Below are 25628 nucleotides of genomic sequence, written 5' to 3'. Positions count from 1 at the left end.
AGCTATAATAATATTTTCTGTTTTTTAAGTTGTTTGGAGACCATGCAAATGAGCCTACATTGTTGTTAATGTCATAAATTATTTTTTAACAAAATAAAGGTGATTTTAAAAAAAGATTTCCATGCAAGAACACATGATAAAAAAGCAATCTAGTCATTAGTATTACTCTTCAGAAGGATTTAGAATAAAAGCACACTGGGAGAACCAACTCACATGCCTCCAATCAAAGGTTGGAACCTGGATCAAGGGAAGCTTGCTCAATTAATAAAGTGGGTACTTAAGTACATGTATTCTTCATATAAATAAAAACTTCTGAAGAATGTACTTGCATGTAAAGAATGAGTGCAATGAAATCTTTTCTGTTTAAATTTGTTTATATTTATTTCTATTTTGTTTACTTTCTTCCAATCCTTGCTAATTTCCATGTCTCATTTCTTTATTCAAGACTTAAGAACCTACTATATTTATTGTATTTACTTTAAATCCAGGATAGCCAGTCTGTCTACTATCAGTTTATCTACTTGGACTTCTTTTAACTTAAAACCTGTAGGAAAACAATTAAAAAAACTTTTTTTTTGAAATAGAATATTTGTTGATCTAGTCTCCGCATTGCTATTTTATTTTAGATATTAACAGAAGCATCTGTAGTAATTAGACATTGTTAAAAATATTTTTATTGATTTTCAGAGACAGAGGGAGAGGGAGAAAGAGAGAGATGAGAAACATTGATCTTCTGCTTCCTGCATGCCCCCCTACCGGGGATTGAGCACACAACCTGGGCATGCGCCCTTACTGGGAATCCAACCAGCACCCTCTTGGTGCATGGGATGATGCCCAATCAACTGAACCACACTGACCAGGGCAGAATTTTTTTAGAGAAGCCTAGTAAGGAAATAGTGTTGACAGTATTCCAAGTTGAGTTCTGCTTGATTTTTCAGATCGTTGATTTTAGTAATTAAGTTATTAAACAACTTCTAATTTGTCTGCTGTGGAAAAGTTTAGTAATATTTTCCTCTGGGTTAAACTTACATCTTACAGCTGTTAGAGGTTGAGGGTCTTCTTCATTTACAGATCTTTCTGGTAGAAACTAAATTTTTAAAATTTTCTGTTACATGGAGGCCAGAACCTTTGTATTGTTTATGGAGGTAAGAGAAAAGTCAACAAAACCCTTTGAATTTTTTTAATGGCTGAAAATGTAGATTTTCATCAGTCAGTTACAAAAGAGTATTATCTCTTTTTATTGTTGTGAAAACAGGGGTTTGATTTTATAATTTTTAAAAATGTTAATACTTGATTTAAAAAAATTTCAGCCCTATCTGGGTAGCTCAGTTGGTTGGAGTGTCATCCCCATACACACCATGGTTGAAGGTTTGATACCCAGTTAGGGCACATACAAGAAGCAACCAATGAATGCATAAATGAGTGGAACAACAAATTGTGTTTTTTTTTCTCTCGCTCTCTTCCCCCCCTGCCCCAGGTTCCTCTCTCTCCCTTCACTCTCTCCCTCCCTCCCTTCTTCTCTCTGTCTCTAAGTTCAATGAAAAAGAAAAATAGAAAAATATTTTGTCAATACTTCAATAGCAGTTAATACTGTTTTTAAAACTTTCAAGTTAAGGATGAATGTGCTACTAAATAACATGGATCTCATTTTTTTCATGGCAGAATTTCTTCAGTAACATTAGAAGAATGGTTATTTCTATAATGAGTTTTATTTATTTGTTTTTAATTGGCAATTTCTGAAAATTGAAAAGCTACAAGGACACTAGCCTTTGTCCATGGGAGACATTATTTGAGACATGCATTCTATGGACAACGGCTTAGTGTTCTTGTAAACTCTAGCTGAGCATTTGATTACAGAAGCAAGAAATAAAAACATACCTGAATACCCTAACATTTTATGTAATTTAAAATCCTAATCTACTGATATATAGTCATGACCTTTTGTCTGTGGATCTGCTAATTGGTGTTACACAGTCTTTTGAGTGCAAATCATGTCTGAAATGCATTTTCCACTTTGTTGTTTCTTCAAAGGTAGAGAAACAGTTAATATACTTGTAAAGAAATCTGAGTGCAAAATTCTTCTATCATTAGTTCTCAACTCGGGGTGATAAAGCCTTCCAGAAATCTGGAGTTTTTGGTGTTTTTGTTGTTGTTGTCCATAGGGGTGGGGAGCAATATGACATTTTTAGTATGTAAGGCCCAGGGACTATAAACGACCTGCAATGTGTAGGACATTCCTAAACAATGAAGAATTGCTTGGCCTAAAATACTAATGGTATCCCCTTTGAGAAATAGGCCATTTTTTCATTGTTTTAGTTCCCCCCAGTCCCCATCTTGTACAATCTTCTTGCCAAAGCCTATTTTGAAAACTGCTTTTTAAAAGCAATTCATCTAAATCAACTCTTTCTAAAGAAAAAGTACAGCTTTGTTTCATAGAAATTACCACTCATTATCTTTTCCACACTTACATTTTTTGGCCTGCATGATGTTATATAAGCACATTTTGAAATAGTCAGTAACCAACTCTTAGGGGAGTACAATATCAGCATATGGAGTAAAATGTATAGGCATGAGCTGAGGAAAAGGTGACAAGGGAAGTACCTGCCAGGGGGGAGCAGGAGAGGGCAGCTGCACATCAGTCAAAGAAGCACAGAACTTTTTGAAATTGAGGGCCATTGTCAGGTGTGACAGATAAGATCAGTAAGAAGTGGACTTTGAAATGTTCATTGGATTTGCCAGGTAGGATGCTTGCTGACCTTAGTAAGATTAGCTTAAGTTGATTTGTAGGTTATAGAACAAACTATGTAGATTCAGGCCTGAATGGTGAGGAATAAGAAAAGTGCAGAGAGTCTGTGATGTCTCTGTTTTCCAGAAATTTACATGAGGAAAGAATGGGACTGCCTCAGTGCATGTGGGCTGTTATACAGAACTAGAGGCCCGATGCACAAAATTCGTGCAGTTGGGGGGTGTCCCTCAGCCCGGCTTGCGCCCTCTTGCAGTCCAGAAGCCCTTGGGGGATGTCCAACTGACAGCTTAGGCCCGCAAAGGCAGGAGAGGCTCCCACCACTGCCGCTGCGTTAGCCAGCTGTGAGCCCGGCTTCTGGCTGAGTGGCGCTCCCCCTGTGGGAGCACACTTACACCAGGGGGCAGCTCCTGGGTTGAGTGTCTGCCCTCTAGTGGTCAGTGTGCATCATAGCAACCAGTTGTTCCACCTCCGGGCTGAAAGTGGCTCCCCGACATCCCCTGAAGGGACCCAGATTGCGAGAGGGCACAGGCCAGGCCAAGGGACCCCACTGGTGCACAATCGCCAGGCCAGGGAGGGACGTTGGAGGTTAGCCAGGCGGAGAGGGACCGCAGGAGGGCTCCAGGGCATGTCTGGCCATCTCACTCAGTCCTGATTGGCCAGACCCCAGTAGCAAGTTAACCTACCGGTCGAAGCATCTGCCCCCTGGTGGTCAATGCATGTCATAGCAACTGGTCGACCGATTGTCTGCCCCCTGGTGGTAGTACATGTCATAGTGAGCGGTTCAGTGGTCTTAGCATATCATTAGCATATTAGCTTTGATTGGTTGAACAGATAACCGGACAATCTGACACTTAGCATATTAGGCTTTTATTATATAGGATATTATAGGCCAGGCAGCTTATAAACAAATAAATGTATTGCTCACAGATCCAGAGGCTGCAAGTCTAAGATCAGGGTGCCAACATGGTCTGGTGAAGGCTCTCTCCAAGTCACCAGCTTTTTGTTTTATCCTCACATAGGGGATGGGGCCAAAGATCACTTTGGAGTCCCTTTTATAAGGAAGGCATTGATCCCCTTTATGAAGGTACCACCCAGTGAGGCAGAAACTGTTTTCCCAAGCTAAAAAAATTAACATTAAATATTGGACTGGTATCACATTACATTAAAAAACTTAATTCTATTTACATGTCATTATTAAAACTATGTAGAAAACTAAAAACTGCTTAGAAAATTTTAAAATAAAGGGGTGGGGCAAACATATTAGGTTGAATCTTGTTGAGATTCAGCTGTTTCACTCATAAAAATTGTTACTTCATATGATTCAACTAATAATAACCAAAAAACACTAGTGGAGCAATTTTAATATCAGACCTTTGAAGTAAGAGTAGTAGTAGGGATAAAGAGAGATTCAAGAACAGTCAACCAAGAAGATAAATTAATAATGTTCTTAGATTTGCTTACTAATATAATCTCAAAATATGTGTAGCAAAAGCTTTCACAAGGAGAAATGAATAAATCTATGATAAAGGTACTTAAAAATTTAACTACTTTCAGAAGTTATTAGATAAAAATATAAGGTAGAGAAGATTTGAACGATAAAATAGACATAGAACCCTATTCAACAAATACTGATGTATATTCTTTTAAAATATATAAATATAAAATATGGAAGAACACAAAAGAAATCTCAGCAAATACCAAAGAACTGATATCATACAGACTTCATCTACACTAATAAAAGAGAAAGATGCAAATTAACCATCACTCCATCACTCTGCCACTCCGCTACACCCACAAGCCACGCCCACCAGCCAATCAGGAGAGAGTATGCAAATCAACCCAACTAAGATGGTGGCGGCCACGGAGCTAGAGCGAACAGGAGGCTTGGGTTGCCCCTGGCAATGGAGGAACCCAGGCTTCCCACCTGCCCTGGCTGGCCCTCACCTCCGCTCAAGGCTACAAAGTTTCAATTATAGAAGATAAATAAATCCCAGATACCTGCTTCCAGCCGGCTGTGGCCTCCGCTAAAGGAGGGGCTGGGAGCCTGGGTTGCCAGGGGCAACCCAGGCTCCCAGCCAGACCTGGGCTCTGCTCAAGGCTACAAAGTTTCAATTATAGAAGATAAATCCCAGAAAAAAAAGGAGAGGCTAGGAGCTTGGGTCACTGGGGGGCGTGGCCAGCCTGAAAACAGCCATCTGCCCCTCACCCAGGCTGGCCAGGCACCCCAGTGGGGACCCCCACCCTGAAGGGGGCGTGGCCAGCCTGAAAACAGCCCTCAGCCCCTCACCCAGGTTGGCCAGGCACCCCAGCGGGACCCCCCCACCCTGAAGGGGCTGTGGCCAGCCTGCAAACAGCCATCAGCCCCTCACCCAGGCTGGCCAGGCACCCCAGCGGGGACCTCCACCCTGAAGGGGGTGTGGCCAGCCTGCAAACAGCCCTCAGCCCCTCACCCAGGATGGCCACACCCCCATGGGGTGAGGGTCCCCGCTGGGGGGCTTGGCCAGCCTGAAAACAGCCATCAGCCCCTCACCCAGGCTGACCAGGCACCCCAGTGGGGACCCCCACCCTGAAGGGGGTGTAGGCAGCTTGAAAATGGCCCTCAACCCCTCACCCAGGCTGGCCAGGCACCCCAGCGGGACCCCACCCTGATCCAGGACACCCTTCAGAGCAAACCAGCTGGCCCCCACCTGTGCACCAGGCCTCTATACTAATAAAAGGGTAATATGCTAATTAGACTGGGAGACCTTCCAGGAGGCCTTCCGGACGTTCTTCTGGACAAAGCCATGGTGGCAGGGCCGAGGTAGAGGTGGTTAGAGGCCAATAGTGGAGGGCAGTTGTGGGTGATCAGGCCGGTGGTGGGGGGCTGTTGGGGGTGATCAGGCTGGCGGGGGGGGGGGGGCAGTTGGGGATGAGCAGACCAGCAGGGAGGCCAGTTAGGGGCAAGCAGGCTGTCAGTGGGGGTCAGTGGAGGTGATCAGGACTGCGGGGGGGGGGGGCAGTTTGGAGTGAGCAGGCCAGCAGGGGGGCAGTTGGGGGTGAGCAGGACAGTGGGGAGGGAAGGTGGGGGCGAGCAGGCCGGCAGCAGGGGGCAGTTGGGGCTGAGCAGGCCGGCAGGCAGAATGGTTAGGGGCAATCAGGCATGCAGGTAGGTGAGCAGTTAGGAGCCAGCAGTCCCGGATTGCAAGAGGGATGTCCGACTGCTGGTTTAGGCCTGATCCCTTTAAACCGGCAGTAGGACATCCTTCAAGGGGTCCCAGATTGGAGAGGATGCAGGCTGGGCTGAGGGACACCCTCTTCCCTCCCTCACCCCCCCCCCCCCCCGAACGAATTTCGTGCACCGGGCCACTAGTTAAATATAAAATACTAATATGAGAGTATTTTCTTATAATCCTATATAATAAAAGCCTAATATGCTAACTGTCTGATTGTTGTTCGACCGTTCGACCAGTCGCTATGACGCGCACTGACCACCAGGGGGCAGACATTCCAACCAGTAGTTTAGTTTGCTGCTGGGGTTCGGCTGATCAGGACTGGGCGAGAAGGGCCAGACACACCCAATCCCGCAGTCCCTCCCTGGCCAGCCAATCTCCCATGGCTCCTCCCTGGCCTCTAAAATATTTCTTCTAATTAATTTCCTTTCAATATGCACGAATCCATGCACCAGGCCTCTAGTCTTCTATATATATAAAAGCCTAAGTGACTGTTACGGCAGAGGCAGAACGACTGAACGGCCACTCGCTATGATGCTCACTTGAGCAGACAGGCAGGCGAGCGGTTAGGAGCAAGCAGGCAAGCAGGTGAGCAGTTAGGGGCAAGCAGTACCGTATTGCGAGAGGGAAGTCCGACTGCCAGATGTTCGACTGCAGGGATTGGGCCTAAAGTGGCAGTTGGACATCCCCCGAGGGGTCCCAGATTGCGAGAGGGTTCAAGCCAGGCTGAGGGCCACACCCCCCCAACCCCCATGCATGAATTTCGTGCATCGGGCCTCTAGTATTACATAAAATGGAAAACTATAGTAATTCAGTACCCAAAAATAATGCTTATTGAATTAGAAGTCCTGATGAAGAAAGGAAAAGTTCTTTTTCTTAGCATTGCATTCAGGGAAAGCAAACCACCACCCACTGAGTAAACATTAAAACTAAACATTATATTATTAAAATTGCAGCTTGTTGCTTACCAGGAGACAACCAACAATAATTATGTAACGTATCATTTTGTCATTCATATTTTTTCATTTTACTTAGCTGGTCACCTGACTTTTGAATGCCGCAATTTCCTCCGAGTAGACCCCAAGAGGGACATAGTCTTGGATGTGAGCAGCACAAGCAGTGAAGAGAGTGATGAAGAGAATGAGGAACTGAATAAATTGCAGGCACTACAAGAAAAAAGTAAGTGATGCCTTTTTTCTCTTCATTCTTTACAAATGTTTGGAAATGTGTGTATTGTGTCATGCTTATCTATTGTTCTATTGCGTTTATCACTAAGATATCTTTCCTCTTTTATGTAAGAGATACTGCATAGGTAAGGAAATAGGCTTTGAATGTTGTAAATAATTCTCCCAAAATCAAACAGCTGATCAGTTGCAGAACCAGGAAGCAAGGCTGTTTTTGATTCTAGAACCCAGGTTTTATTGTTAGTGATGTTGTTCCATCACCCTAGCATGTGTCAGTGGGACAGAGCGTCTGATTTAAGACTTGGTTTCTGGCCCTGTTGGGCCATTTTTTAGCACGTGACTTTCAGCAAGTCAGTTAACCACTCAGAACCTCAAGTTCCTTGTGGAAAGCACAAAAGATTGGGTTATCAAATCGCACTTTTTCAAATCAGTGATTTTAGCTAACATCAAGCTTTGCTAATGATGGAAGTATATAAATGACCCTGAGGCAGAGGCTAATGAGGTACCTTTGTAACTGAGGATTATATAAGGCTAAAAACAGGGTTGGTAAAAATCTGAAGCAGTTAAGATACTCAATTCCCTTCCCTGCTCTGTGAAGCTGGGTGGCTTGCTTTCCTCCATCACTTCACAGACTATTTTAGGGCCATTTTCTAGACAGCATAAGACAAAGGGTCCTTAAACAGGGGTAGCCCAAACACAGAGGGAAACATAAGCTAAGCGTAGGTACTGAATGGTGAGAACCTTTCAGCCATCTGGGCTGGCCAAATCAGCTCCCAGGTATTTATTTCTACTTCAGAACCCACTCTAGCTGGGATTAACATAAGACATTTCTAAGTACTTACACAAAAGGAAGTCATTTTATCATGAAACACCTGCATTTTTCAGGGAACCAGGCCCTCTAAATCCATAGGTTCCAGGATTATTAATCATAAGCAATCCTAGCAAAGCCAGTGCATCCTGCTATAAGCAGTCTGTAAATAAGGATTCTCTTGCCAACAGCTTGAGCATGGACTTCTAGCTTTCAGACTGTGAGAAAGTAAGTTTCTGTTATTTAAGTCACTCCCTTCTTCCTAAAAGGGTTCTCTTGCTAGCAAGTACCGTTCATTTGTTCCCAGGAGGTCTGTAATTAGCATGTGTGTAAAGAAATTTCTTTCCTGGAGGCATCCTCTTCTTCCCCCTCAAAGAGAAGAGAGATTACAGACCTACTGTTTAAGCATTTCTCTCCCATCTATAAAATGGCCTCTCCTTGCAGTGAGGTTTTTAGAAATAAAATGTATGTGAAAATGCTTTGTGAACTACAGTAGCAAAATGCAATTTATTTGAATATGGATTTAGTCATGGGATGAGAGAAATACAAAAAGTTAAGCTCATTTTAGATCATCAGATAACAATAAACACTTTAAAAATTTTTCAGCTTTCCATATTATATCCAATGAACGTAACTGAAGAGATCAAATGCGCCGGGTAGTGGGGCAAGTGAGAAGGCAAAGAGGGCAAGTGAGAGAGACATTACATAGGAGTACGTGCAGCTGCAGGGTAAAGACAGCCCTTGAATACACACGCTTACATTTGTTCCCTACTGTAGCATCACTGAAATGATAGTAAAAGAATTTTTTTTTAAAAGACATAAATCGACAAGGGCAAAGAAAATGGGATAGGAAGCAGTAGTAATAAAATTTTGCTGAAAAGCAGGTGTATTAGTGATGACAGACTGTATACTTGAGAAAGATATATCCTTAACAGTGCGGAAAGCTGAGAAGTAACCTGACACATACTCCAAATCCCTCCAAAGACTTGCTAATGAGGTACCTTTGCAACTGAGGAATTATATAAGGCTAAAAACAGGGTTGGTAAAAATCTGAAGCAGTTAAGATACTCAATTCCCTTCCCTGCTCTGTGAAGCTGGATGGCTTGCTTTCCTCCATCACCGCACAGACTATTCTAGGGCCATTTTCTAGACAGCATAAGACAAAGGGTCCTTAAACAGGGGTAGCCCAAACACAGAGGGAAACATAAGCTAAGCATAGATACTGAATGGTGAGAACCTTTCAACCTCTTCACCTGTTTGGTTCCCAGATATACCAGTATATCACCTAAGTGTAAGATTTGAAGATTCTTCCCTGGGAATTCTGCCTAATCTAAGGGGAAAGTAATAAAGACACTGACACCTAGGATTCTTCAAGGACGTGGCCCGAGCCAGATTCCCAGGAAATCCAGGTTTCCAAGCTTTGCTTGCTGAAAGCTTCCATTCAGCGTTTTAGACAACCAAGGAGCACTACATTTCTGAGGAAAGACTCCAGTATAAAATAAAAATACCAAATCCAACAAACAAAACATCAACTTGAAGAATCCAGTCTGTGAAGGGAGAAGAAAACCTAAGAGAAATAATTAATATCCAGTTTCATGGACAAAAACAACAAAAGAACTTTTAGAAATTAAAAAAGAAGCAGGCATAAAATGTGATAAAGCAGAAAGATAAAGATGATGTAATCTTAGAAAGAGCAAAATGAGAAAAAAAATAAGACAACTGAAGAATATGTCTAGGAAATACTTTATTCAATGAGTCCCAGAAAGAGAAAACAAAAAATATTTCTAAGAACTGAAGGACATTAGTTTTCAGATGAAAGATTCAGTAAGTACCAAAAACAGTATTAAAAATAGACCCATACAGAGCCACACCATTGTTAAACTTATATCATAGGAAACAAGGAGAATATAACTCAAACTTTTTGGAGCCAGGGCCAAAACAGGTCATAGGTAAAGGATCAGGAGTCAGAATAGCTTTGTACTTCTCTAAAGCAATACTTGTAAGCTGTTGTCTGTCAAAATAAGGGAGTAAACCCAAAAAAGGAAGACATGGAACAAGAGAAATAGAAGAGAGAAGAAGGGAATGCCTGGGATGGTGCAACAGGGAGATCCCAGACACAGAGAGCAGCCAAATCACATTGGAGCAGAACAGAAGTTTCTAGGAGAGAAAGCTTAAGCTTGTCCATTCCACAAGGACAGTTTCTACCCCATCCATCTATACCAAGCATGTCAAACTTGCAGCCCTCGGACCCCATGCCTAGTTTATTTGGCCCGTGTTAGCCTTCGAGTTTGACATGCTTGATCTACACTGCCCTATTTTTTAAAAAAATAAATGCATAAAATTTTAGAATTAAGAAGGATCTTAGAGAGCACATAGTTTAAACACCTAATTTTAAAGAAAAATAAATTAAGAACAAGTAACTTCCCCAAATCACTAACTGGTCACAATAAAGCCAGAATCATGATCCAGGTTTCCTGACTACTAGTCCTATACTCTTTTCATTCTAACATGCTGCTCTCCAAACTTAATGATCATCCAGGCTCTTGGTTCTTGACCATTTTTTCCCTCATCACATCAGTCTGGAAGGATAAAGAACATAGTGGGGTGGTTTACTCTAGAGGTGATTGTTTAATCAGTAGGCCTGGGACAAATCCACCCTCAGAGGAAGGGGAGGAGATAACATATTACCTCCAGGATAAGAAGTAGTTGGTAAACTTTCCTTATTAGAATTAGCTTTCCTCCAACCTCACATTGAGGATGATGAACTCCATCTAGTTTTTTTTTATCCTTCTAAGATGCTTGCCCATGGTTGCTTAAAGGCTCAGAACTTGGTTTCCAAGTGTTGTGACTTCCGCTCAGAACAGTGCTTATTTCAGTATATTATGCAGATTCCAATAATAAAGTATTATAAAAGGGATCCATATTTATTCATGGTCACCTATTACTACCCAGTGACCCAGCCCTACCCAAATAAACAATAGGTTGGTTCCTGAGTACACAGAGGAAGAGGGTGTACAGGTCGTGGTGCTTAGTTCCATTGATAACTTTCTGATATGGCTCAGATCTCTAAAGGGGTGAGGATGAAACACTGACTTGTTGAGTGTGAGTGCTCATCCCACATCACCCTTCCTTTGGTCCTTAGAGGTAGAGAGCTCTTGTACCAACTATCTTGAATATGGTAAGGTTTTTGTGTGTTTATTTGTTTTAATAACAATTAAAATAGTGAACCAGGAGAAAGCAAAATATTCTTAGTATACTTAGTCGTTCTGCTTTTATGAAATAGTCATGAAAGGGAATAGAGAGAGAAATGTCACCTAAAAAACAAGACTCAGAACTTATTTTTATGTAAGTTCTATTTTCTATTTTGCCTCTATAGATATATACTAGAGGCCCAATGCACGAAATTTGTGCAAGGGGCTTGGCCCTCGCAGCTGCAGTGGCTGCCTTGGCCCTCGCAGCCCCAGCTTCGTCCGGAAGGTCGTCTGGCTGTCCAGTCTAATTAGCATATTAAACTTTTATTATTGTAGATATTTGCTTCTATTATAGTGCATATTTTCCAATGCATTTAATATCTTCATATCTTTCATTTAAAACAAATATAATTCTAAATGACAAATATAATTTTTGATGCAATTAAAGAATGTGAGAGGAGGACTTAGCATGGACAGGAACAAGCATTGTTACCTATTATACGATAACAACCTGGGACCTGTGCCCCCATAGAAAATTATATTACTGGTGTTATGAACAGGGGAAGCTCAACCAATATATAGCAAGGATCAAAGTGTGAGCATGCTTGTTGTCTAGTAGCACTACAGTTCTTCAGGAAGCTTGTGAAAACTTTACACTGTATTTTGAACTTCCTGAAGAAACTTTGGAATTGTATATGGTAGAAATATCTAAAAACCTATTTATGTTACAGTATATATAAAGTCAAGGTAAAAGAATTTCAGTATTTACAAAGGATCCAAGAAATTCAAGTATATGGATTTTCCATACTCTGTTTAATCTAGTGTTACTTAATATTAATCAGCAATTTGCCTGGTATTAGGAAATAGTTCTCTCATATTTCATCCCTTAATATTTTTTATATTCTTTTGTTTAGTACAGAAAAGTAATGTATTTTGACAAATTTTGGTTTTGGGGCCTTTTTTGGTTTTGTTTTGTTTGTTTAAGAGAGTTTTATGTTAAATTTATACTTGATTTTATTTAAAGATGGTTGACACTGAAAACAACGTAAGTATTTGCATTTTGCCATAATTGTCTCTCGCCTTTTCCTGCTGAAATCAGATTCAGGTGAATGGCTTACAATGGTGGTTTCAAGCTTTGTAAAGATAGGGCTTAAATGAATTCACACAATAATTGGAGTAAAGCCTATATTTGGTTCAGCTCTAAAAGATATTTGTTAAGTAGTTGGAAGATACAAGAGGGAATGAGAAATTTAGATTAATGGGTCTAGGTTTGGAACTGCCTACTCAGGTATTTAAAAGTAGCTGGTGACAGAAATACAAAGATCTAGTAGCTGAGCCAGCTTGTGCTACTAGGATGGATCTTCCATTCTATCCCAAATATATGTGTAAGCACTGGATCCTAACCTCCAACTCCTGCATGTTACATAAGAGACCCCCCACTGTTGTTGATCATTACAAAATTTAAGTGGTAAAGTACACAGGATCTTCTTGCCTTCTATTTTGTATTCAAAAGGTTGGTTGATAATTTTCTAAGAAATTATTATTATGCAAAACCTTAAATTTTTCCCCCTGCTACGCTTGTGTACATTTCGACATTCTGTCTCAGAAAGAACCTCAATAAATAAATGTGGAATAGTTTTAAGAGTGGTAGTACAGAAACACTGAACTCTCTAAAATAAACTTTTGTCTTCAGTGCTTGGATTCTCATATCCTACTGTCAGTACTGGTTGTTCCTAAGGGTAGATGGCTCTGCATAAGTATTTATTGAATTCTAGGATTGTTTTGTTTCTATTAGAACTAATTTTTCTATATAATCTAGTCAGTGGGCTAGTTATCCATCATTCCTAAATGGATGAGGTAATTATTCCCATACCTATATTTTTTATTTGCTTAGTTACTCAACCTTTTTTGGGGGGAAGTGTTGGGGCATTTTTACAATTAATCATTCTGAACTTATTGTAACTACAAAAAAAAAAAGACAGCTATTCAAGAAACAGCTAAAGTGACTATTAAATGTCAGATCAAGCAGATTTCAAAAAAAAGAATATTACTATGGATAAAGATAGTTTTTTTTCCTAATGATAAAAGGCTTAGTTAATTAAGAGAACATAAAAATATTGTTTAGGCACCTAATAACAAAATTTAAAATATATGAAGCAAACCACTGATAGAATTCCCAGGGAAAATTTTTGTGGATACACAAATCCACAATTATAGTTGGAGATTTCAACACACCTTTTTCAATAATTGATGGAACAAGTAGACATTAAATCAGAAAAATTTTTGTGCACCGAGCCTCTAGTCTATGCTAATAAAAGGGTAATATGCTAATTGGACCAGACGTCCTTCCAGACAAAGCCGCAGCAGCTGCTGCTGCAAGGGCCGGGTCGAGGCTTAGGCAGCCGCAGTGGCTGGCAGTGGCAACAGCGGCAGCATGATGGGGGCGTCGCCTTTCTCTGATTGGTCCAGTTGCCTCCTGCAGAGGAAGGCCAGAGGCAGTAGCAGTGAGAGGGTGATGGGGGTGGTGCCTTCCCCTGATCGGCCGGTTGAAGGGGCAGGCAGGGCTGAGGGACCCACCCTCCCAGTGCACGAATTTTTGTGCACCGGGCCTCTAGTTATATATAAAAGGCTAATAAGTGTCCCTCCACCCGTCTAACCGGTTGCTATGATGCGCAATAACCACCAGGGGGCAGACACTCAACACAGGAGCTGCCGTGATGCACAGTGGCCATTTACAGAGAAATGGCACTGCGGACCTGGCGCCAACAAAGCAACACTTGACTTCCCCCAAGTGGGACACAGGCCTCGCCACCACCCTGGAGGGACACCTCACCAAATCGCAGCCAATGCTGCCATGACGCAAAATGCAGCCCACAGCTGTGGGCGTCAGGTAATGACATCACATAGCAACACCTGGCTTCCTCTCCATAATGACAACTAGCCTCCTTGCAGTTTCTTCAGCCCAGGAACACAACTTGCTTTATAGCCAGGTGCAAACATTTCACACTGTAACCAAATATCTGTGAAGCGTTTTCCCGTGCCTCATCTCATTTGATCCTCACAGAAGTCCTGGAGTAGGTAGATAGGAGACTTGGTGGAATCCTATTTTCTTTTCATTAGCCAGAAAATGGAGATTTAGAAAGTTTAGAAACTTGACCTGACTGAAAAGAAGTAAGAAATGGTGGACCTTGAAAATGACTTCAGGTTTTCTCACTGCACAGAATATTGTCAAACACTGCTGCAGTTAAATATTTTACCCTTTGTTCTCCCTGTGTGATCTATAATAATAATCTTCGTGTTGATATTTACTGCTACATTGCTGAAAATTACCTGAAAGAGAAGTTGGGGTGCTTCACTGGGCTGAAGAAAGTTTAGCTACATCAGAAAGCAGGTCTAATTAAGCAAGTTTATTCTATATCTATAAAAGGCTAAGTTGACTCGTGCATGCTCAATACATATAAAGTTCTCACTGGTGCCAATCGCATGCATATGTTTCCATCTGTCATTGTCAATCATGAATTTGGTTGACACTTCTATTATAGAGAAAGGGCGAATAGCTGTATTAAAATATTTCTTCCAATTAATTTATTTTCAATGTGCACGAATTTCATGCACCGGGCCACTGGTGTTATTATATTGTAGGTGAAAGTCTTATAGATGTTATTCATATGGGTCATATTTTTCAATCCACTCTGTCAATTTCTTTTAATTGGTATCCTTTTTAAAAGTTAGTGTAATTATTTAGATGTTAGGGATAATTGTCATTTTATTATTTGTTCTCTCTGTTTTGCATTTTTTGTTTTATTTTCCCTGCTTTCCTGAGGGTTACCTGAACATTTTTTTAGAATTATCTATAGTGCTTTGATTTATCTAGTGTCACTTGAACACTTCTAGAATTCCATGTTGATTCATCTAGTGTCCTTGAATATATCATGGTGTTTTTAAATTTTTCTGTGGTATTTTGTATAGTATTTTTAGTGGTTACTCCAGGTATTGGATATACATAATTTATCAGTCTACTTGTATTGTCACTTTACCAGTTTAAGTAAAGTGTGGAAACCTTACCTTCCTTTCTGTCCCTATCCCAGGGGTGGGCAAACTTTTTGACTGAGGGCCACAATGGGTTCTTAAACTGGACCGGAGGGCTGGAACAAAAGCATGGATGGAGTGTTTGTGTGAACTAATATAAATTCAAAGTAAACATCATTACATAAAAGGGTACAGTCTTTTTTTTTTTTTTTAGTTTTATTCATTTAAAACGGGCCGGATTGGCCCTCGGGCCGTAGTTTGCCCACGGCTGCCCTATACCCTCTCCTAACAGTATGTATTCTCTCCTTCTAGAACACCAATGGCATAAATATTAAGTGTATTGTGATTGTCCCTTGATCCTAGGGTCCCACAATCCCAATTTTGTTTGTCAAAGAAAATTTTAAAGCTATACTTGATTGTATCGTTCTGTTTTTTAAGGCCTGGAATGGTGCCCATCAAAAATTGATTTGCTATAGGAATTAACATTAAAATACTAGAATTTTTTACTCAATATACTTAATAGTATTTGACATTTTTATTAAAAGCATATAATAAAAATAATCAATTTAGGCATTATGATAAGCAGAATAAGTCAGAGAGAGAAATACAAATATAGTATAATCTCACTTGTATGTGTGATATAAAGAAAAAAAGCTAAGGTCATAGATACAGTGAACAGATTAATGATTGCCAGAGGCAGGGCTAGGGGAGGGGGCAAAATAGCTGAAGGGGGTCAAAAGGTACAAATTTCCAGTTATAGAATAAGTAAATCATGGGGATGTAATATACAGCACAGTGACTCTAGTTTATTACTGTATGCTACTTTTGAAAATTGGTAAGGGATTAGATCTTAAATGTTTTCATCAAAAGAAAAACAATATTTTTGTAATTATATATGGTGACAGATGTAAGCTAGATTTATTGTGGTGATTGTTTTGCAATATATTAAATTATTGAATCAGTATGTTGTACACCTGAAGGTAACATAGTGTTATGCCAATTATACTTCAATTTAAAAAAAAACTAAGAAAGGGGAAATTGTTACAAGAAAAGTTCAATATCCTAACGAGTGAAATCATCATCAAAACAACCAAAATTTAAAAATGTGTACATACTATATTATTTGGACCCATAGTGACCTGATTCTTTCCCCTCAACACACAGGAATAAATGAAGAAGAGGAGAAGAAAAAAGCAAAAAGCAAAGAGAAAATCAAGTTGAAAAAAAAAAGGAAAAGGTATTTTTAAACATTTTTTTAAAGTAGGACTGTGAATCCAGGATGGATTATAATTTTTTTTCCCTGTATAATCCAGTTTACTTAACATTTTTTTCTTAGTAGAAGTTAGATACTCAATTGTCTTAGTGAAATATTAAAAGTCCTTCATTTCAGGAATCAAAAATGAAGTCAGCACTTAGCCACCTTAAATATTCTTCTTGGAGCAAATCAAGATATAAATAAGGAACACCCTTCCCCTTCTTTTATATATTATAGAATTTTGAGTTTTAGAACATCAGCTAATCTTATAAAGGAATATAAGTCTAACTTCTTCACATATATATTTCCTCCTCATTTGTATGAGGTGGGAGCTTAAATATTTGTATTTTCAAAATATCATTGCCATGCCTAGATATTAATTTATTAATAGGATTTATATACTCACTTGTCATGCTAAAAATTCCTTCAAGTCTTTCAAAACCTTCATCAGCCACCTATGAATTTTTATAGCAATTTTTTAAACAATTAACTGTGTAAAGAAATAGATTAAAGGAATTAAATAGCAACTGTTTCCATGGTTAATGAGTACAGTTTCATTAATACTAGAACAAAGATATGCATACAGACATTTTTTTTTCATACAGACATTTTTTAAAGCACTTGGCAATAATAATTTGGCCTTGACAGCAGATTCTGCAAATCAGGTGTTGTCATTTTGTAGTTTTTATAGAGCATTTAATATATACATTTTAACACCTTGGCTATTTTATAAATTGGAATAATTATTAGGAGTTAAAATAATATTTAATATAAAAACTAATAGGAAGATAGACCTCAAGTGTATTGTGTAGTCTGACTAGTATATTGTTGAATTATTGCATTGCCACAGCAATGTGGTTTGCTTATAGGGAAAGTTAGATTATTTTCTTCCAAATCTAATAAACTTGTTTTATTGTAACAGATTATTTATTCAAGCTTTTCTATATTGGGCCTCACAAACCTCAGACAGAGCTGAAATCATATGAACTTTTCTAGGCACCCTTAGCAGAGATAATGCCACCTAATAGAGTTGCTGTACCAAGAAGGGGGACATCTGTAATAGTGTCAACAATAAAATAAAATAAAATAAAATAAATTGAGATTCCAGAATAAAAAAGACAAAAACTGTGCAGGCAGAGAAGAAGCTCTCAGTAGAATCCAAAGGCCAAGCAGGCTGTTTAAAACAGGAAGACAGGGAAGAGTTGAGAATGATAGAGTTGAAGAGGAAATAAGAGAATGCATGTAAATAAGCTCAGGAAATGGCCAGAAGTCTTAAGTAAGTAGACAAGGAGGAGAAAGGAATACAACCTCACAGAACCAGAGGAACTTCTGGTCCCTAAACAAGGCAGGCAGTTAGGGAGTTCACACAAGTCAATCTGCAGAAACAGCCTTGTAGGCTCATGTGTTTACTTTTCTCCTCTTTGAATCTCTGGAGTTTTTTTTAGTTTGGGTTTTAGCTTCTAATGTCTAGATCCCTGAACTATCTCTTGAGATGCTATTTTAAATTGATGCAGTTCCTATATAGTCATACATATTTGGGGTTTGGGTAAGGGTAGGTTGTTGAACCCTTCATAGAAGGTCTTAAGAGATGGCTTCTCCACTTTTTGTTTTCTTTTTATTTTTTAATATTAGAGGAAGGACTTCTATGGTTTTTTTCCCCAATTTAGTATTACAGTAATATTAGAAAAATAAAGTATAATAATAAATCATTATAATTAATTTATATAGAATATTCATTTAAAAGCATCTTTTCTGTAACTAGTGAAAATTATTTTGAAAAACAAATGTGTATCTGTTATCACTCTGCATCTAGAGAAATCAAGTACTTTAACTTGAAAAAAATCAAAAGAATTAGCACTGAAGGGATTGAGCAAAAAGGAAAAGAAAGAACTCATGAACATGGACAACAGTGCAATGACTGCTGGGGGGACATGAGTGGGTGGAAGTGGAGGAGGGTATATGAGGGATAAATGGTAATGGAAAAAAAATAATAAAATAAAGGGAGAAAAAAGAGAAAGAACAAAAGTGCTTTTATTTTGCTAATTTTCAGCTTTTACCCATTTATACTGAGTTATATAATTATAACCCTTTTTATATAATCGCATTCCTTTGTGGCTCTTTTAAAAGAATATGCCAGCAATTTTCAACTGGAGTGCCACAAAATTTTTAAAACATGCAACACCTGACTATATAGTCAGAGGCACTGACCTTTTTTTCCTTAGATTGTCAATTAAAAAAATGACAACGGTCAACACAGCAATAGCCATCTGGTGTGAATGAATCAAAATTATACCTATTTTTTTTTTGTCAGATCGGCAAAAGTAATATATATTTTTGGTGTGCTGCAGAATTTTACTAATTAGTATTTTTGCCATGAGATGAAAAAGGTTGAAGATTGATGGCATATGCTAACAAGTTATTGCAATACAAGTGAGTTATCCTATATAATAAAAGCCTAATATGCAAATTGTCCCCTCTACTGGGAGTTCGACCGCTTGCTGTGACATGTGCTGACCACCAGGGGGCGGTGTGGAATATGGTGGGCGTCAGCGATTCAGCACTGACAATGGGCAGCAATGGAGGCACTGCCAGCCCCAATGGGCCCCAACGAGAGCAGCACTGTGGCGGGATGGTGGAGCAGATGAGTGGATGGTGCCAGGCCAAGGCAGGTGCGAGCAGGGCCCAATTGCCCCGCTAATCACCCCGCAGATGGCGACCAGTGGCAGCAGTGGGGTTGGGGGTCGGGGCCGCCACCCAGCTCCCAGGCATTGAGGGAACCAGGCGGAGGCCCGATCACCTCACCAATTGCCCCACAGGCAGCAACCAGAGGCAGTGGCAGGGGTTCAGTGACTCAGGCAGAGGGGTGACGTGTGGGAGTGTGGGGGCCCAGGTACTGCGCACAGCCCAGAGGTCAGCTGGGACCTGCCCTTCCACACTAAATGCTTGCGCTTCGATCGCTGGCCAGGCCTAGGGATCGCAGCTGCACACAAGTTTTGTGCACTGAGCCTCTAGTGTATATAATAAGGCTTGGTAAATGCAACTTTGCCTTATAAAATTTTGAAGGGTACAATAGGATGAAAAACTGAAAACCAGAAAAATAGTTTTCATCCTCGCCAAATTTATAACTGTATAAAACTGTAACTATGTAACTATATAAAACTATATATAACTACTAAAGGTCTGGTGCACAAATTCATGCACCAGTGGGGTCCCTTGGCCTGGCCTGTGAGATCGGGCCAAAACCAGCTCTCTGACATCCCCCAATGGGTCCCAGATTGCAAGAGGGCACAGGCCAGGCCAGGGGACCCCACTAGTGCACAATCAGGGCCAGGGAGGGATGCAGGAGGTTGGCCAGCCAGGGAGTGACCATGGAGGGCTCCAGGGCATGTCCGGCCCAACTTGCTAAGTCCTGATCAGCCAGACCCAGGCAGCAAGCTAACCTACCAGTCAGAGCATCTGCCCCTTCGTGGTCAGAGCACATCAGAGCGACTAGTCGACCAGTCGACTGTCTGCCCCTTGGTGGTCCATGCACATCATAGCGACTGGTCGACCAGTTGACTGTCTGCCCCCTGATGGTCAGGGCATGTCATAGTGAGTGGTTGAGCGACCTTAGCATATCATTAGCATATTACGCTTTGATTGGTTGAACAGCCAACCAGACGACCAGACACTTAGCATATTAGGCTTTTATTATATAGGATATGAAACTTATATAACTAGAGTTGAGCAGAATAGAGATATTTGTTTTGTCAGTTTCAGTGACCAAGTAGTAAAACTTCTAAATTCAGCATTTTAAGAGAATCCAAATATATACAGCACATTTTGAGTTGTTTATACTCCCTCCTTGCTCCAAGAAGGATTTAAGGCAGATAAAATCCCATTTAAATTTACCTATCAGCTATGAATGCAGTTATCAGTCAGTATACATTATTGCCCATAGGTCTTATTCATCCAGTTCTGCTGAAGAGGACACCTCAAAACCAAAGAAACAAAAATATCAGAAGAAAGAAAAGAAAAAAGAAAAAAAGAATAAGTCAAAAAAGGGGAAACATCACAAAAAGGAAAAAAAGAAGAGAAAAAAGGAAAAGCATTCTTCCACCCCTACTATTTCTGAAATCTCCAAAAAATAACAGACTGTGGCTTTAAGCCACTAAATTTAAAATTTTGGTTTTGAAAATCATTTCACCTTCCTTGGAATTTGCTATATAATTATGCTTTGCAATAAATCACGGGCTTGTTCATATGGACATTTTTTTCACATATGAGACCATTATCCTCTGGCAATATATTTTTAATGTACTATGATTATAACGTATGAATCAGTCATATTACTTGATAGGTGTGCCCCAATATGGATATCTGTACATACAAACACATCATTTTTGGTATTCGTGTCTCTGTATGTTTGACTAGTATTTTTACTTCATAAGTTGATTGTACTATGGTCAACACAGGTAATCTACCTGGCAGTTAATGAGTATTGCCGAATCAAGTGTCTACCTTCCAGTGATACAGTGAGATAGGGGATAATGCTTTGCTCTTGACACTGATGAATTTAATAGCTTTTTATATCCTATGATAATGTATGAAAATAGTAATATTCTTCACTGTTGTTTTTTAATCTCTGGTTTTTTTTGGATGTCATAGAAGATGAAGCTGATTTATTGGTCTTGACTAGAACTTTTTAAATGAATGGAAAAGGATAATGAAAATATTTATAACAAAGTTTCATTGTGTTATGACATGCAGCATTTCTAGTACCTGCCTCCTTATTTTTGTAACTATTAAAATATTTCTTCCTGTTTAAAAACACAAGCCTAGTTCAGCCTATTAGTCTCATAGAAATAATGTTGTGTTGGGCAGGATTTTTAGAATAGACTCCTGGGTTGTTTTACAAATGTGCCATATTGGCATGTCTCAGAGTGATACCTCAAGAACAGAACTCTTTATTTAGGAGATGACAATGAAATCTTCATTAGAGCTGATTTTTATTGTATTCCGTATGTAAATTTTATGAAACTTGTTTCTATGGGTAATGTGGAAAATTTTTATAAATGTGAACATATATATTTATTTGTCTGAAATAATTTGTAGTTTTGAAGCAGGTTTCACACCGAATTAATGCTTTCATAAATGGCCAGTTTGGGGTATTTCTTTTACTTCAGTGATAAACCTCAGGAGCAGTGATAAAAATTTAGGATTAAGAATTTTATTCTGTACTTTTTAAAATTTAAGAGCCAGGGAGTTGCATCATGAAAGTCTTTATATAACAATGGAAATTTTATATGGGTAAGCATTTTCAAACAATATTAGTAGATATAAGTGTTTCTTACATTTTAAATGTCACAGTGATCAGTGTTAGTTACTTTACTTAACATTCGGGTATCCCTTATGCCCAATAACTTAAATACTTTTATTGTAGCAGCATCAGGGGTCAATCCATTACCAATGCACAGCACCAAAGATTGCAGGCACCTCACTGCGGTGCAGTTGTAAGTTTTCAAATTGGTAACCTAAAGACATGGCTACAGATGAACTCATTATGGGGAAATCAGGTAAGTACACATATCCTCACAGGTTGGACAGGTGAACTGATTCTTTCTTCACCCAGCACCCCACACCTGGCATGACCTCAGTAAGCCTGGGGAGCCTCACACCCCTGTTAACGTCTGCTTACCATGCTCAGCTTCTAGGGATGCTGCACCCACATCCCTGTCCTATCGCGTTACAGCCATGGAAGCTCTCACACTTACAGCTTTTCCATACCTAATTTAATCATATGGCCATGAAAAGAAATTACCTTGTTTAAATTAAGTTTAGTCAGTTGTTTGGAGAGAAACACAGAGTTATTAGGTTTTTAAGGGCTTGTTTTGCCTTTGCTGTATTTTATGTATTTTTGAAATCTGTATTTTCTGAAAATATAGTTCTTTGGCTATCAAAATGACCAAATAAGTCAAAAAAAGTCTTATTTAAATTATTGGAACGTGCCATATGCAAAAGAATGGTTTCATCCTATTGAGTGTGTAACGTGGTTAATATGATAATTTTAGTGAATAGAGTTAATTTAGTTATTCGTAAGTTTCTGTTAATTGTAAAGATTATAATTTGGCTCATTAAATTTATTTCTGCATGGTGACATGATTAATAATGGTTCAGAGAGTTACATAAAATTTAGCTCTCATTAACTCTGTGGTATGCAAATTAAAAGATTTTAATGCTTGGTAATTATTTTCCCCCAGAAACAATCTTGGAATTATTCTTAGGTAAATTTTCTATCATATGAGAATAGTTTATGAAACACCTCCTCTGAATTAAATAAATTTGTTTTTACTAAAGTAATTTTCTTCTAAAGTGATACTATTATTATTGGTCTTCAATGCAAATCTCAGTGGTATATTTTAGGGGAAAAAATAGTGAAATTTACTCTTTGGCAGTAATAGCAGGCAGAAAAGTCAATTTTGTAGTAACAATCCAAAAAGTCCTGGACTTTCTAACTACCTATGTGACCTTCAGCAGAGTCATTTAGTTTCTCTGGGCCTTGGTGTTTTTCATCTATAAAATATTGCACTAAGATCCCTTCCAGTCCTTAATGTATGAGTATTGATATTTTAGTAAAATTCAGGTGATATTGTTCATTTTAGAAGTTATTACAGATGACCGGGTAGCAGTCTGCAATGATAAAGGTCAAATTTATTAGTACTACTGTTAAGCACATTCAGCTTTTGCAAGCAGGTAATTAATATTTGGTTCACATCCTCACCATCCAACGTGCACCATTTTTGCTAGATGCAGACAGAATTTTTGTTTAGACCTGTATCAATAATCACATTATCTGAACACCTTGAGGCTACTGCTTCTGGGGTGATGGACCCTCTCCCCACAGAATTCCCTATTTTCTCCGGATCATCTGTTGACTAACATCTCTCAGAGGACTCCCCAGTGCTTCACACTTAATACTCACCTGCTTTTTGATCTTTGAGGCCAAAACATTAGTAAATGAGCAAAATGTATGTATCTATACTTACCACTCTCAAATTATAGAACTCTAGGTCACCTTCAGTTAAACTAGGTTGAAGAGTTATTAATAGGGTTCATAAAAATGTCATCGTGGCCTTTCTTCAACAAACATTTATTGCATCGCCTGGCACGGCAAACACTCTACTAAGCACTGGGAATACACAGATTAAAAAGACTAATTGGCTTCCCTGAAGAAGTTCGTCATTCAGTTGGTAGGAGAAACACAGCACTTTAGTGCAGTAATTGACCGGAACATGGGTTTAGAGAAACACATAGGGGTACTTCACCAGCTCTGGAGAAGTTGGAAGAGGCTCCTTAGGGAAAGTAGTGCTTGAAGTACATTTTGGTTGAGGATGAGGGTGGCAGTTATGGTAGTTCCTGACCAGTGGGCACTGTGAACAAAGACCACAGTGGAGGCTGGGGGGTATGTGTGTCAGAATTAACAAGCAATCTGTGAGGCCGAAGAAGTAAGATTTCAGACTCCCATCTAGGTTCTCGGGAACAAAAGGAGGAGGTCTTAGGTTCCATGTTTAGGGAGTTTGGACTCTAATGTGTAAGCAGTGAGGCACCATGACAGAATTTTAAGGAAAGAAATGACTTATTGGGGTTTGGTTTCATTTATTTCATAATTCCACCAGTTTTAAAAGATGAAATTGCTCTCATTAGAAGGCCACATAAAAATGATTAGAATCTTTATGTCCTATTATTTGTATACTCTTCTAGTCCCACTTTTCTAAGATCTGCTTATTACCGAAAATCATACAGTGACTTATCTCCTAAACACACATAAAGTTGCAGTATTCTTTATCAGACCTGTCCCCAGAATTACATGCATATGTACATACTATGAAATGTGTTTTGTTTTTAATTTTATTTTAGATTATTTTTGACTGATAAATTCTGTTACTATGTTAGTATTTGTTATATCCAAATAAATCATTTAAAATGTACTTTTCAATGTACAGGCTGTGCTGTAATTTGATAAGCCTTCTTGCTTTTTTTAAAAAAAGTTATTGGCCGAAACCGGTTTGGCTCAGTGGATGGAGCGTCAGCCTGCGGACTGAAGGGTCCCAGGTTCGATTCCGGTCAAGGGCATGTACCTGGGTTGCGGGCACATCCCCAGTAGGAGATGTGTAGGAGGCAGCTGATCGATGTTTCTCTGTCGTCGATGTTTCTAACTCTCTATCTCTCTCACTTCCTCTCTGTAAAAAAAATCAATAAAATATATTTAAAAAAAAAAAAAAAAAGTTATTGATGTGACATTGTTTCACAAAACCATACATGTTTCAAGTGTATAGTACAACAAAACGTCATCACACTGCAACAAATGGCCTTCATCCCAAGCACAGTCTCTCTGTTCCCATTCTCCCCCTTTTTCCACCTCCAGATACCTCCAACCTTTCCCTCTGGCCATCACCACACTGTTGTCTGTAAGGCTTCTTGCTTTTAATATTTTGTCTCAATCTATGAAGCACAACTGCTTCCAAGTGACAGAGACAACCTGTTGGTTCACTGGATGAGCCCTGTGGCGCCCCCTCAGGTTACCTGGCTAGACAGGGAGTGCTTCAGGAGCTCCACCTGGTCCTAGTGCTGGGATTCAAGCCTCTTGGACAGCCAGCATTCAAGAACTGGTTTCTTAGGCCTGCATAACGCTAATCCCACTTGTGAAGCTCAGGGTCTTCTGACCTCATTTGTCTTCTCCCAACTCCTCTAAAAATATGCAGTATTGCCCTAACCTGTTTGGCTCAGTGGATAGAGCGTCAGCCTGTGGACTCAGGGGTCCCAGGTTCGATTCCGGTCAAGGGCATGTACCTTGGTTGCGGGCACATCCCCAGTGGGGAGTGTGCAGGAGGCAGCTGATCGATGTTTCTAACTCTCTATCCCTCTCCCTTCCTCTCTGTAAAAAATCAATAAAATATATTTTTTAAAAATATGCAGTGCCCGAGACTGGGATGTGTCTCCCAGAGCACACCCATGAAGCATCCAGCCACGCCCAGCCCATGCCTGTCCCACAGGTCAGGAGTCGGGACCATGAGCATTTTGCAGACCCTGAATCTTAAGTTTCCTACTTCTTATGTCATTTATGGCCTGTGTCCTTCCCCTTGAGCAGAAAAGTAGAACTGTACCAGTGCCTTAACTAAACCTACGTTTATTTTCACCAGAGGCAACATCTAATTAGTAATATAATT

General features: G+C 39.6%; 1 protein-coding gene across 1 annotated transcript in view; it reads left to right on the top strand.

Annotated features, from left to right (window-relative positions):
• SREK1IP1 (SREK1 interacting protein 1) overlaps positions 1–24389 on the top strand; it is a 32633-nt gene extending 8244 nt beyond the window's left edge. Inside the window, exons 3-5 of the mRNA XM_070412056.1 lie at positions 6991–7134; positions 16332–16404; positions 20363–24389. Coding sequence (XP_070268157.1) covers positions 6991–7134; positions 16332–16404; positions 20363–20552 — 407 coding nt within the window. The 3' untranslated portion in view covers positions 20553–24389. The remainder of the gene's footprint in view (positions 1–6990; positions 7135–16331; positions 16405–20362) is intronic.
• Positions 24390–25628: the final 1239 nt, after the last annotated feature.

The sequence above is a fragment of the Myotis yumanensis genome, unplaced genomic scaffold, assembly GCF_028538775.1.
Source record: "Myotis yumanensis isolate MYYU_CA2020_CCGP unplaced genomic scaffold, mMyoYum1.0.hap1 SCAF_4, whole genome shotgun sequence".
Lineage (NCBI taxonomy): Eukaryota > Metazoa > Chordata > Mammalia > Chiroptera > Vespertilionidae > Myotis > Myotis yumanensis.
This window is presented reverse-complemented; position numbering and strand designations above follow the sequence as displayed.